Genomic DNA, 13,316 nt, shown 5'->3' on the forward strand with positions numbered 1-13,316 from the left:
GCATATAAAGGCAAAAATAATGATTAAATATAAAAATGGAATATATGTGATTCAGAGTTTCTCCTGAAAACTACAAGAATAAAACTTTATATTACATTATAGTTTTATTTTATCATTACTAATTGTGTCTTTCTAGTGTCTAATAATGATATGATGAATGACAAACTGAAACTGGACAAATGTTACAATCTGATTGGAAGTGATTTTGAAGTTGTGTTTTACAATTTCACATAAAAATGATGAAATAAAAAAGAAATGTTCCTTTTAATATTTGTTTGTATGTATATATACTGTAATCTATATATAATACATGCTAATAATAATGCTCTGTTTGAGTAAAGCTGAGGCTGTTGCTTAGTGTTTTGTCAGAGAGGTTGCTCAAACTGTTGCCCTGTGAAAGAAACTATGAATCAAAACACAAGACTATTTCTGATGATGTGAATGTAAATGTATGGGTTTATGGAAGTGCAGTCAACAAAGAAAAGTTTTTTGTTCCTTGTGTCCTTTTTTTGCATTTTTTATTTCTTCTTCTTATAGTTTTATTTGTGTTATTTCATCTCCCTGTCTGTGGACCGTGTTGTTGTGTGGAGCGGTGACGTGGATGGTTAAGATAACAGTAAGGTCTCAGGTTTTATATACGTTTTATTAACAAAAAACCAATTGAATGAATAAGGTTATTACAAGATATTTTGTTATGTGTCTGCAGAAAAATAAACAAACCCTTTTTTCTGCATCTTCCTCATGCATCGCTTCACACAGTGACATCAGGGCTCCTGAATCTGCATTTAACTGGGCACAATAATTAAATAAATACAAGATTTAATGTTAAGTTGTCCTGCAGAAAGTTTTTTGTGTGTGTAAAAGGAAATTATTTTGCAGCCCTTCATGTTAAATATGAAACAAAAGCATCCCCTCTGTATATGTTGCAGGTACAGAAAAGGTTCCTGGATGAAATTGACAGACGTGTAAGCTTTTATTGTTTTAGACAGAACTGTATTCCTTTTATGGTGTCTTTAGAGATTAATAACAACAACATAATCAACTGTGAGTTGTTTTTACTTTCAAAATGTCTCTGTAATTGTGGAAAGGTTTGTCTGCAAACTGATTCTACTACACACTCTGCATTTAAATAAACAGTCAAATTCACGATGCTTTACTGTGATTTTTTACATAATTATGGTGTGCAAGTTAAAGTTAGTGTGCCTCAAATGGTGGAGGATTTTTTTTTGGGATGTATTATATAAAAACGTCTATAATTATAACAATGTAGTTACATACGGTCATTAAACAAACAAAAAAACATATAAGGACTTTAATAAAATAGCATTAGCCAAGAAAACTGTTTCAGGTCTATAACATGATTATAAATAATAATAAATGTATTATTTTCTTTCTGTTTTTTTTAATTGAATTTATAATTTTTATTATTTATTTTGTCTTGTCTTTTAAGTTCCTTTGATTATTTTTATGATTTATTCCTGGTTGACTTTTAAATCCATTTAATTTATTTTCATTATTTATTTTGGGTGGCGTTGTAAAAACCAAAACACTCCACTGAACCGAACGCACCACGTGATATCAGCTCTGTGCTGTCATTGGTCAAACCCCCTGTCAGTCATTCACAGAGGGTGTGTACCAGACAGGAGTTTGTGGCAGAAGGAGAAACAGCTGCTAGCAGGAAAAATGTCTGCGCTGCCTGATGGAAAGAAACTGGTCCGGAGCCCCAGCGGTCTGCGCATGGTGCCCGAAAACGGAGCCTTTCACAGCCCCTTCTCCCTGAACGAGCCGCAGTGGGTCCCCGATAAAGAGGTGAGGCAAGGCGGGGAGGATTTGTTTGACAGCGATAAGCTATCGGAGCTGCGAGAAGCTAGCTTGATGTTAAACACTGCTCTTCCTGTTGAGATTTTCAAAATAAACGCTCTGTTTGCAAACCTAACCACCGAGAGCACGATGAAGCAAGATTAAAATGAGAGGGAATACTTAAATAAAAACATATAAATGGTTCCTTATTATGTTATGCGTTGTACTATAGCTCTCTAAACCTCCGAATTGTAGTTCAATAATGTTTGTTAATGTTTTTATCAGGTTTTTATCCAATTTATTTGGTTATGCCTTTTATTTTGAAGGTAAATCGTCCAATTATCCGGTGTCCTGTATGCTAACTGCAACTAACTTAGCACGGCTGCTGGACATCGCAGTTGGCCCCAAGACTGGGCTTTAAGCCATCCTGGCAGCTAAACACACCCAGTTAGATCACCAGATGGTTACATGTCATATAAAAGCTTTCACCCCCAGTTATGAAGTTATATCATCACCGGAAATGGTTAAAGTTAGAAATCACACGTATTTCGATTGTTACCTAACGGGTGTGTTCCCACTAGTCAAAGTGTAACTCCTGCTAAGCTAGTAGCTTTCTATCAGTGAAAGCTACTGCAAAAGGTTAAGAGAGACAAACAACAACTGTCTGTTAACCCTGGTACTTTGACCTGATTTACACTGAACCACAGCCAATAAAGTTAATTATCTCTCTGATGTTGATTGTTGTGCCAAACATGAATCTATTAACTGTGTTTAAATGGATGGATAGATAGATACATCATTTTGTTACAGCAGCAATGTGTTCAGGTATTCAAATCTTTAAAAAAACAAAACAATAAACAAAAGAGGCAATGCATGGTTATAATTGATTTAGAATAAGAATTATAATTCTTTATTGACGTTAAAGTATCAATGCAAAAATAATAACAAAACTATGCGAGTGACAGTCCTGTATTTTGATTATTTTATAAGTAAAAAGTCTCAAATGTGTTTTTAAATCGAGTTATTATCGTTCAAGGCTTATTCGGCGTGCATAATGGCAACAACTTGTTGAACTAGACCATAACAACTGGAGAAAGAAGCAAGGGTTTATTGAAGTCAATAAGTAAATGAAAAATACAGACTTGAAACATTATTTGATTCATGATAAGTAAATCGACAGAAAGTTAATCGGCAACTATCTATTGGTTTAGGTAAAGATATTAAATATCTCACAGCAACAATACCAACATGTCTGTTGAATACTTTTTTGTTTTGCTGATGACTAAATGGTAAGACATCTTTAAAAAAACAGTTAAAGTTGATTCTGCATGGCTCAGCATGTTGTGTAACATCCTGTTTTTTCCCTCTTTCCTGTCTTCCAGTGTGCGAGATGTATGCAGTGTGATACCAAGTTCGACTTCATCAGAAGAAAGGTCTGTTTTGTTTTTCACAGCTTAATCTGATACACATGCAAGTAGAAAATAAGAATATGAGGCTTGTGAAGTGCTGTGAAGCCTGAGGTTTTGATTCCCCCACTTGGCTTCTGTTAATTTATTTTGGCACACTGAGGGCTCTGTGGTGACTGTTTTTCCTGTAACTACTGACATAATAACACTCTATCTGTGCCTCTGCTTTTTCCACATCTCCATTACCATATTTTCCATAAAAAACGTTCTGTTTACAGCAAAATCAGTTCAGTAAGTCTTTTGCTGATACTTTTTAAACCTTTGTAGCAACCTTTATTACTGTCTGCATTTGAACTAAACCATAAAAAAGAAGTCTAAATTACATTTATAGTTCTCTTGGTGTCTTTCAACAGCTGAAGAGGTTTAACTTCCTGTGTCCTTTGGTAAAAAGTGCAGCACTAAACAGGAGGGGGCGGACACTAAACACTTTCTCAGGAAAGCGTCAGTTATTTCGATATTTCTTCACTTTCTGCTGACAGAACTCCTGTGTCTGCGTCAGTCAGACTCCTACAGAAAGGAAAATATTTGTTTTTGTTGTACTTAATTTGTTCTTATAACTCTTTCATTATATATGTCAATATACTGTATGACAATTAAAAGGTGATTTAATTTGAATCTTCAATTTTTCCTTTTCCATTCCTGTATAGGACAACTTTATAAAGTCCTAAATCTGATCTGATTGAACCTTCAGTTCCCTCCTGAAATAAGTTTTGTGATGCAGATATACGCATTAATTAATGCATGTATTAGTGAACTGAATAACCAAATGAAACTTAAGGAACTTATTTCAAGTCGCTCTGGATAATAGCTTCATCCAAATGTAATGTGAAGTCAGCACAGGGAGTTATTTTATACACTTGATCCTAGTCAAAAGGCAGAGACACGATGTAGTTATTTTGTTAAACCTGCTACTTATCAGAACTATAATATGTTGTTTTAACACACTTTGTTATGTTTTTGTGTCAAGTTTAATGTGACTTGCACAGTATATTAGACATTCTCTTAACATTTAAACCAAATGTCTGTGAGTAAATGCTCCTCGTGTCCCTGCAGCACCACTGCCGGCGGTGCGGCCGGTGTTTCTGTGATAAGTGCTGCAGTAAGAAGGTGGCGCTGCCCCGGATGTGCTTCGTGGATCCGGTGCGGCAGTGCGCTCAGTGCAGCCTCGCCTCGCAGAAAGAGATGGAGTTCTACGACAAGCAGCTCAAAGTGCTTCTGGGAGGTGAGAAGACCACCCTTAGATTATTAGTTTTTATCTGTGTCCTTCAGTCAGGGTTTGAAAAGTGACAAGGCCGCTAAAAAAATTACTTTTTTTGAAGGTATTAATGCAAATCAATCAACCACATGCTATTTACCAGAATTAAATAAATAAATATTTGTATTAATCAAAGTAATCGCTGGAAAATTGTATATTATACTTTCCATCCAAAGTTTCATATTTTAAATCTTTTAAAAAAACTCAAAACATCCAGTTATAACTGTCATATAAGTCAAAGAGAAATCAGCTCCTTTGAGAAGCTTAAACTAGAAATGTTTTTGTCTTTTTAGGTTGCAACTGACAATCAATAGTCAAAATATTCCCCATCTCATTGATCAATCCACTCTTCATTTCAGCTGTTATTATGCAGAAAAAAGGAGAATGAAAAGTCTGACCTGAACGTCTGTTAGCAGCTTATTATTGTTAACATTTGGATATAAGTTTCAGTCACTGTTTCAAATATATGTGTATGAATTAAAAAATCTGAATTTGAAGTTTAGGTTTTTTTGTGAACTCGAATAAAAGTAACTTAAAAACAGCATTAGAGAAGAGCTCAGTGATTTAGTGTTTTGTTTTTTCCACCGCTTGCTTTCTCACTTTATGACCCATTGACCTGAAACATGTCACACTGTTACCGTTCAACCATATACAGGAAGCAGAAATGCTATAAAAATCCTCTCTGAAATATGTTGCCGAGTGCCCTCCACTCTCCTGCCCTGGTAATGCACTGTGTTGTTGTGGGTTATTGAGAGGCTATAAATACACAGCAGCAGCTCGTGATAAAAAATCCATCAGCAGCCCGGAGCTGCAGCATGTCAGCCTCATGCCTTATTGATCATGGAGTTATCAATAGATCAGCAGAGAGGGAAACTTTAGTTATTTATGTGGTGTATTTTGTGCAAAACTGCCTAACAATTCAATGAAAATACAGCATAATGAACTTAGCACAGTTAAAGAGGTCAGATAACATATCGAATATGTTAGTGGTTTAAAGATAAATATATCAAATTTAAACTGATTTCTTCATTTTACTGCAGTGTTGCAGAAGTTACATGTTCCCGTCTTTAAAGTTTACCACATGTGAACTTGTTCCTCTGATTTCAGGCGGCTCCTTTGTCGCCACTTTGGGAACGTCGGAGAAATCTGAAACCATGATGTGTCGCCTCTCCAACAACCACAGGTCAGCTTTTTAAAATCCTTATTTTATGTGCGATATTCAAGGAGCCAAAGATAACAACATCTTGCGTAAACAGATATTTGTCTTGAAGTATACAAAACAAGAATCACATGTGGATTTCAAGTATAAATGTATTTATTAACAAACTCCAGGTATTTGTTCATGGACGGCGAGAGTCACTTTGAGGTGGAGTTGTCTCGGATCTCCAGCATGCAGATTCTGACAGACGGCGAGAGTCCAGGAGGTGAGACAAATACAAATCGGATACATATAAATAAATATGTTCCATGTATGTTTGTTAATATTTTGTACTGCTGTTGGACTTGCTATGAGAAAAAGTTAAAAGGTTTCTGCTTTTTCTATACAAATTACTGAAAACGATTGTGTCTCCGTCATGTTTTTTTTATTTTTCTTGATTGTTTTTCTTGAACTCAACTGAAAAATCTAATGATTAACACTTTTTTTCTCCAAACTAACCCGAACGAACTCTTTCCCCTCCGCTGGTTTTTGCTTCTTCTTCTTCTTCTTCTTCTGGGCTCAGAGAGCGACATTCACACGTACACCAGCCTGCCGGACACTCAGTATCTCTCTGAAGGTTAGCGTTAGCGTTAGCTTCACTCCGGTGTCATCGTCGTCACTCCATGCTTCCTTTTAGTTTTTTCAGATCTAATTTCTCTTGGCTTTTCATTGATATCTGCATGAAGCTGCATGACATTAAAATAAAAGATACTAGGACTGTACTTTCCTTCTTTTTTATTTGTATTTAAAGCTGTTCTTGAGGTCTGTCTTTCCTGCATCATGACATCATCACCTCTGAAAAAAGAAACTAAAATTACTTGAACAAAATCCTCAATTTGAATAAAAGGATTTATTGGTTTAAAAGAGTAATTTATTCAATTAAATCAACTTTCTTTTATAAATATGAGTGTTTTTTTTTTTTATTGGAGTTGGATTTTGCTTATCAAAGTTTTCATTGCAGGCTTTAAAAAAACTATAGTACTATTTTTACGCCTCAAAAATGTACTTGGTGGAAAATAACACACCAGTTATTCCCAAGGAGTGTGCATTGTTTGCCCAATAGCACGTGTGTCTCAAAGACTCATCATTCTTTGTTTGCTGCTTCATTTGATCTTGAAAGTTGTGTTTCTGTTGTGTTCATGCATTGATTTCTAATCCTTCATTTCATTTGTATTTTGTTTTGAATCCCCTGACATCTCTTTGTTTTTTAATCTGTTTGTTTGGCATGCAGTAATCACTACTAATAGTTATATGTTATTGAAGTGTTTAAGCTCATATCTTGACATTTTTTATAATTTGATTGTGTTTTGTCGAAACTAAACTTGTGTGTTTTTGAATGACACTAAAAGCTAGACACAGCTTTTTTGTACAGTTGTTAGAAAATGTCAAACCTCTTTCCCAAAGTATGATTGAAGCAAGAAAAAAAAACAGACTTGAAAATGGCAAGATAACTTTCTTTTAAAATGTCATCCTGTCTGAAGAAATGTCATTGGTGTCTGATAGTTTTGGAAGACAAAAGAATCTCAAGATTTTTCTTTTTTTGACAAATAGATGTATTTAGTTTATCCCATCAATTGTGTTTTTTTACTGTGTGTGTGTGTGTGTGTGTGTGTGTGTGTGTGTGTGTGTGTGTGTGGTGTGTGTGTGTGTGTGTGTGTGTGTGTGTGTGTGTGTGTGTGTGTGTGTGTGTGTGTGTGTGTGTGTGTGTGTGTGTGTGTGTGTGTGTGTGTGTGTGTGTGGTGTGTGTGTGTGTGTGTGTGTGTGTGTGTGTGTGTGTCTGTGTGTGTGTGTGTGTGTGTGTGTGTGTGTGTGTGTGTGTGTGTGTGTGTGTGTGTGTGTGTGTGTGTGTGGTGTGTGTGTGTGTGTGTGTTGTGTGTGTGTGTGTGTGTGTGTGTGTGTGTGTGTGTGTGTGTGTGTTGCAGGAGGGACGTCGCGGGCCAGTGGCATGCTGCTCCACTACAAGCCGATGGGCGCCCAGGATGCACAGCAGCTGAAGGTGGAGGCTGCGGACGACAGGAAGGCGGCCGCGCTGTGGCTCGCTGCCATGCACAAGGTAACACACACACGGGACACACACTCACACTGTCGATGCAAAAAAGATTTCTTTGTTTAATAAAGTCTTATATTCCTTCTGACTTTGTGATTAGACTCATCACGTTATCAAAGATGTAATTACTACTAGGGCTGGACAATATTTCTTCCTTTCTTTATATGTTTGATTTTAAATAATATAATATTGTTATACGGCATACATGTTTTCTTTTTGGGGTTTTGAAGAGTGCATTACAATAAAGTGTGTAATTTTCTTTACTTTACAAATTCATATTCAAAGGCTTTACTGTTCTATGCACAATAGCTACAGCGTAATCATAACAAGCATAAGTCCCGAGCTCCTCTAACAGTGCAACATAAAACATACTTAAGACATAAAATAGTGCTGAAAAAAGCTGTATTTTATATCGGCTAGTGTTTGTGGTAGCATGGCTCAGCTGTTCCTAATGCAAACACATCAGCATGAAGACTAAAACAAACCATTTTTTAGTTTAAATCAGTCTTATATATTCCTGCTGACTTTGTGCATAGACTCATCACGTTATTAAAGACTACTACTAGGGCTGGTCAATATTTCTTTATATGTTTAATTTAGTTATACGGCATAAATGTTGTATTTTTCTTGGTTTTGAAAACTAATTACAATAAAGTGATTTAATTTCTTTACTTTACAAATTCATACTCAAAGGCATTACTGTCATATGCACAATAGCTACAGCGTAATAATACAAATCCACATACAAAAACATACTTAAAGGTGGGGTAGGTAATTCACTTCAGAAACAGTTTTTGTTATATTCCATGGAATGCTCTTAACATTCCGATAGCAATGAATATATTAAATGCTTTGACAATAAATACATTAAAAAAAAGTCATCTGTGGAAGCCGTGGCGCTGTAAAAAGCACGACCAATCATTTTAGCCGGCCCGGCTAAAATAACTGGATGGCCTACCTACCTGTCAGCCTTCCATCTGTGCACAAACTTATCTTGTGCCCTCATTGGTCATGTGCGCGTTCGTGTGTGTTGGAGGAGGGGCTCTGTAAGGAAGTCTGAAGGAAGGGGCAGATTGTTTTCGGCTGCGTACTTTCAAATTCTAGCGCACTCGAGCTGGTTTCTCCATTCTTACCTACCCTACCTTTAAGACATAAAATAGTGCAGAAAAAAGCTTTATTTTATATTGGCTAATGTTTGTGGTAGCATGGCTCAGCTGTTCCTAATGCAAACACATTGAGACTAAAACAAACAGTAACAACTTGCCTTTCCTCTGGTGCCCTCTTCAGGTCAAAATGTAAAGAATGTGAGACTGAGATTGTTTGCCTGTGTATTGAGTCAAACTGCAGCTGTGGAGGTTTTTTCTATTATCATCCTGCTTTAACATGTGTTTTATTATGTATCCCTCTCAGGCGGCCAAACTGCTGTATGAAGCTCGGGATCAGTGACCTTCAGACTGACCTTCATACTGACCTTCAGACTGACCCTTCACAACCAAGTGTTTGCCCCCGGCTCCCCGGGCTTTGGTATCGTTTGGATTTTTGCTAACGCCATTTCTGATTCTGCTCTTTCCGTCCGATTCCTCATCGGTTCCTGATGCCAGTTCTTGTCGTGGTGAATCTGCAAGAAATGTTTGTATGAAAAAAGAAAAACACTTTATTACCTCTATAACCAGAACTTTGTATATCATGTTTACCACAAACACGAGGATTGTTATTCTTATTTCTTCGATGCATTTTACATCTCAGAGTTGGATTTAATACATAAATCAGGGCATACTGTTCATACTTAGAAAAGGAACAAACTGATGCAGGAAATACGCTCCCTAGTTTAAGTTGGCAACTGTTTTTTTTTTTTTTTTACTTTCTCAGAATTAAGAGTTATTTTGTTTAGCCACCTGATCCTTAAATACTGACAGTTAAGCTTTTACATTATAACACACATGAATACCTTTCATAAAGTCAGAGATGCAGTAAAACTTCCGAGGCACAGTGTTTGTTTCAATAATAACTTTCTATGCTGCAGTTCATTTGACTTTTGGGTTTTAATTCCTGGAAGAAATTAAGATACACTTTATAGATTCTTGAAGGGATCATTTTTTTAATTATTTGATTTTGCTGACCCTTCTTCCACAGAGGTCAGATAAACAGCAACAAGTAGGGACCGAGTGTCTCAAAGGACCTTCAGCAGCTTGAAAACTTAAACAGATCTTCCAGACAAAGCATTGTCCGAGGCAGGTCAAAGGACAAATCCACCTTTTTAAAACCCTTTAACGAAGATAGAAAAGCACCCATGTGTGATGTGGGTTGCATTTCAGAGCCCAAAGTTTCCCATATCCCCCCAAAAAGACCAGATAGGGTGAGTTATGAGAGTGAGTTATGGGAAATGTAGGATTGTCTAACTGACGCAGAAACATAAAGAAGCATATTGAGGAAACCTTAATGATAAAACTTCCTGAAAAGCAAAGAACATCAGAGATTTATCCACAATTTAAAGAGGCCCTATTATGCTCTTTGGGGTTTCCCTGTAGTGTGATATATACTGTAGGTTTTGGCATGTAAATGGTTCTGCGAAGGCTAAAACCTCAAAGTTTTACACATTGTACGTGGTTGGCTAAGGGGCGGGACAACAGAGCCGGCCAGCTGACCAATCAGAGCAGACTGGGCTCTCGTTTCAGACAGCGATATGAGAAAAATAAAGAGCTTTTTGAACATTAAAGCATGGAGACATGTCGCAGTAGAGACACTAAATACAAATATGAACCTGGAAATGAGCGTAACATGAACCCTTTAATGAAAATGTTGGATTTTTCCTTTACGAGACCTGCTTCCATTTAAATTGACGTATAAGTTCAGGTAACGTGTATATTATTACGTTTCTCTATGCTACATATATTTGCAGATTAAAATCTTTAGGCATCGCTGTCTAAGGAGAGACTATTCACTGATTCTAGTGAAGCATAAACACACAGACGCTATAGTTTCATGTATTGGAGTTTTGTATGAGCTATTTTGTTAACTACTTTAACACGAGGTGTGTACGTACTCGCATCATTTTTTTAAATAGTAATTCCCTTTGACCTTGCTCTATACCAAGTCTGATTTTATTTTATTTTTTTATGGCTGTCAAAGCCACAACCTCGGGATGTTTGATCAACCAAAAGCTTCTTAGTCCTAGTTGAGTGTTTGTTTGCTTCCAAGGACATATTTAAAAAAAAAGATGTAGTTGAAAGTGGTGAGAGAATTTAGGCCAGTGCAAAACAAAATGCCCAAATCAACTTTTACTATGTTAATATTTCTAGAACTTGGCCTATTTTGTGCGTCTTGTGTGTTATCACCACATTTGACTCAGAGCTTTACACCCCTATTTCTGAAAAATGAATACCGAGAAATCTTTGAAGATATTATTCTTCGATTTTTCACGAAATTAAACCCTGTATTTGTTCCTGTTTTCTTATCTGCAGCCACTCAGTTTATTCAAATGATGTAATTAACTCTGTAAAGTTTCCATCAGTTGGTTTGTGTTGAAGCCCCTTAATGCAGTGCTGGACTCCAGTTGGGATTCACTGAGTCGATGCAGCAGGTTTATCTCAGTGTTCAAAATGTTAAGAGGACTTTTCATAATGCTGCTGCTTCAACATAAAAGCGTATAAGAGGGAAACGTGGCCCTGTTGGGAGATTAAAATGGTAACACATGAGAGACACAAACTACGGCTTCCTAAGTTAGAGGTCACCTTCAAACAAAACAAAGAAATGCTGAATGGACCATTATATTGACATTTCCTAACCCTAATTGTCCCTGATGCCAATATGTGATGCTCTTTAGGTTTAAAAAACGATACACATTTTTGGTGTTATGACAAAATCAAGAAGTGTAACTCTAACACATGTAAATGAAAGATTACCTTAGCTTGTGCATGTGTTTGTGGATTTAAGAGTGTGTTCTTTATTGTAACTGAGTGTTATGACACAAAGCTAAAAACTGGACCTTGAGATAAGTATTTTTTTGTCAAAACACTTCAATTCACAAACACTTTAAATCTGTCTAAACACCAGAATAAACACTTGCATTATAAATATACGACTGCACATCAGTTTTTAACACTGTGCTTTATTAATCTGAGATTAAATCATATAAAATACTTAAAATGTGCTGGTATCTGAGTGTCTTCCCCGTTTTTCTCTAATCATAAATCAACAAGTTAAAAGTTGTTTAACGGAGCACATCATTGGGTTTGTTGGCCTTTTTTCCCTTCATGTCATTGATACCGAATGAAAACAACATTCTCCACCACCACGACTTTGTAACATAATGTTTATTTTTATACGCTGCTCACCTAAGAAATTACATCACTAGTTGTTGCTTAGTTTGAGGCTTTTTTTAGAGCAGAGATTGAGGAACGTTTTGTGTGTTTGTTGTCGTTTGTGTCTTCCATTGTAGAGCTGTTTGTTATGAAGTACATGAGAGGGCTGCACAGCCACACACTAAAATGATCATATCTATTATTTTCCATCATTGTTCAGCCTCTTTGATTGACAACTTAAATAATTTCCTTGTTTAATTTCCTCTGCACCCAGCCCTAATAAGATGCATGATCCCTTTAGGTTAATTATAAACATCTAAATCACAATGGAAACCATGTTGTGCTCATTGGAAACTGATTATCTGGTAATTCTGCATGTTTTTTTACAACAGTTATAAGTTACAAAATCCCTTTCCTTCCAAGTTTGATCAGAAATACACAAACTTGCAATGAATTCCCGGATTTCTGCAGATACATTTAAAATAAAGTATTTTGTTGCCCTTTATTTAAAGCACAGTTGCCCGAAGAAGATTGAGATATCTCATGATTGCTGAAATGCAGATATTTAATAGTTTATAAGTCAAATAAAATAGAGTTATCTGATGAAAGTCATATATGATCATCTTGTGCTTCTCTCTGTGCAGCCCTCTCACAGTGTTGGTTAAACATGAATGAAGTATATTTTTTTGAATGCACTTTGTGTAACGTCACTACTTCATACTCCTCAGCCAGTGTTTGTTCCTGCACTTTAAAGCCCATCCTGATTATTACAGCCCTTTTTTATCCCAGCGCTTCATTTTATTACGCTGAAAACGCTTTTATTGGATTATTCTGTTGAGAATAAAATCAAGTGTTTATACATTTCTGGTGTCCGTTGTGTCATTTGGAAAACGGGGTTCCTCTATAAACAAACAAACCGACTGAAAGGCGACACGTGTAAAAACGTATTCAATTCATAACAATGATTGAACATTTAGTATCAGTACTTTTATTCAGGACCTTTTGCACCAAAGGAAACATTTATTCTTTGTAACTTGTTTGAAAATAATTTCATATAAATCAACCAACCTTGATGGCTTATTATAAAATATAAACCATTTATTTTGTGTGATTAAAATCTCTAATAGTCAAACTTCAAAAAGAGATGAAATGAAACCAGAGGCTTCTCTGTCCTTTTGACCGATTTATGTGAATGTCTTCTAAGTGTGTTTTAAGATCATAAAAAGAAAGTAGGGAAATGTACAAGCTT

At 36.1% G+C, this 13,316-nt stretch overlaps 1 protein-coding gene across 2 annotated transcripts; it reads left to right on the forward strand.

Annotated features, from left to right (window-relative positions):
* The first annotated feature begins 1,634 nt into the window (after positions 1 to 1,634).
* On the forward strand, positions 1,635 to 12,930 carry zfyve21 (zinc finger, FYVE domain containing 21). 2 transcript variants are annotated; one of them, XM_034123799.1, is made up of 8 exons: positions 1,635 to 1,809; positions 3,183 to 3,233; positions 4,320 to 4,488; positions 5,629 to 5,704; positions 5,854 to 5,945; positions 6,243 to 6,296; positions 7,642 to 7,772; positions 9,177 to 12,930. In XM_034123799.1, exons 1-8 carry the CDS (start codon positions 1,684 to 1,686, stop codon positions 9,210 to 9,212), a joined length of 735 nt encoding a protein of 244 aa, XP_033979690.1. In that variant the 5' UTR covers positions 1,635 to 1,683; the 3' UTR covers positions 9,213 to 12,930. The 2 variants fall into 2 exon arrangements, with proteins under 2 accessions (XP_033979690.1, XP_033979699.1); XM_034123808.1 differs by lacking the exon at positions 6,243 to 6,296.
* The last annotated feature ends 386 nt before the right edge of the window (positions 12,931 to 13,316 follow it).

The sequence above is a fragment of the Trematomus bernacchii genome, unplaced genomic scaffold (assembly GCF_902827165.1).
Source record: "Trematomus bernacchii unplaced genomic scaffold, fTreBer1.1, whole genome shotgun sequence".
Lineage (NCBI taxonomy): Eukaryota > Metazoa > Chordata > Actinopteri > Perciformes > Nototheniidae > Trematomus > Trematomus bernacchii.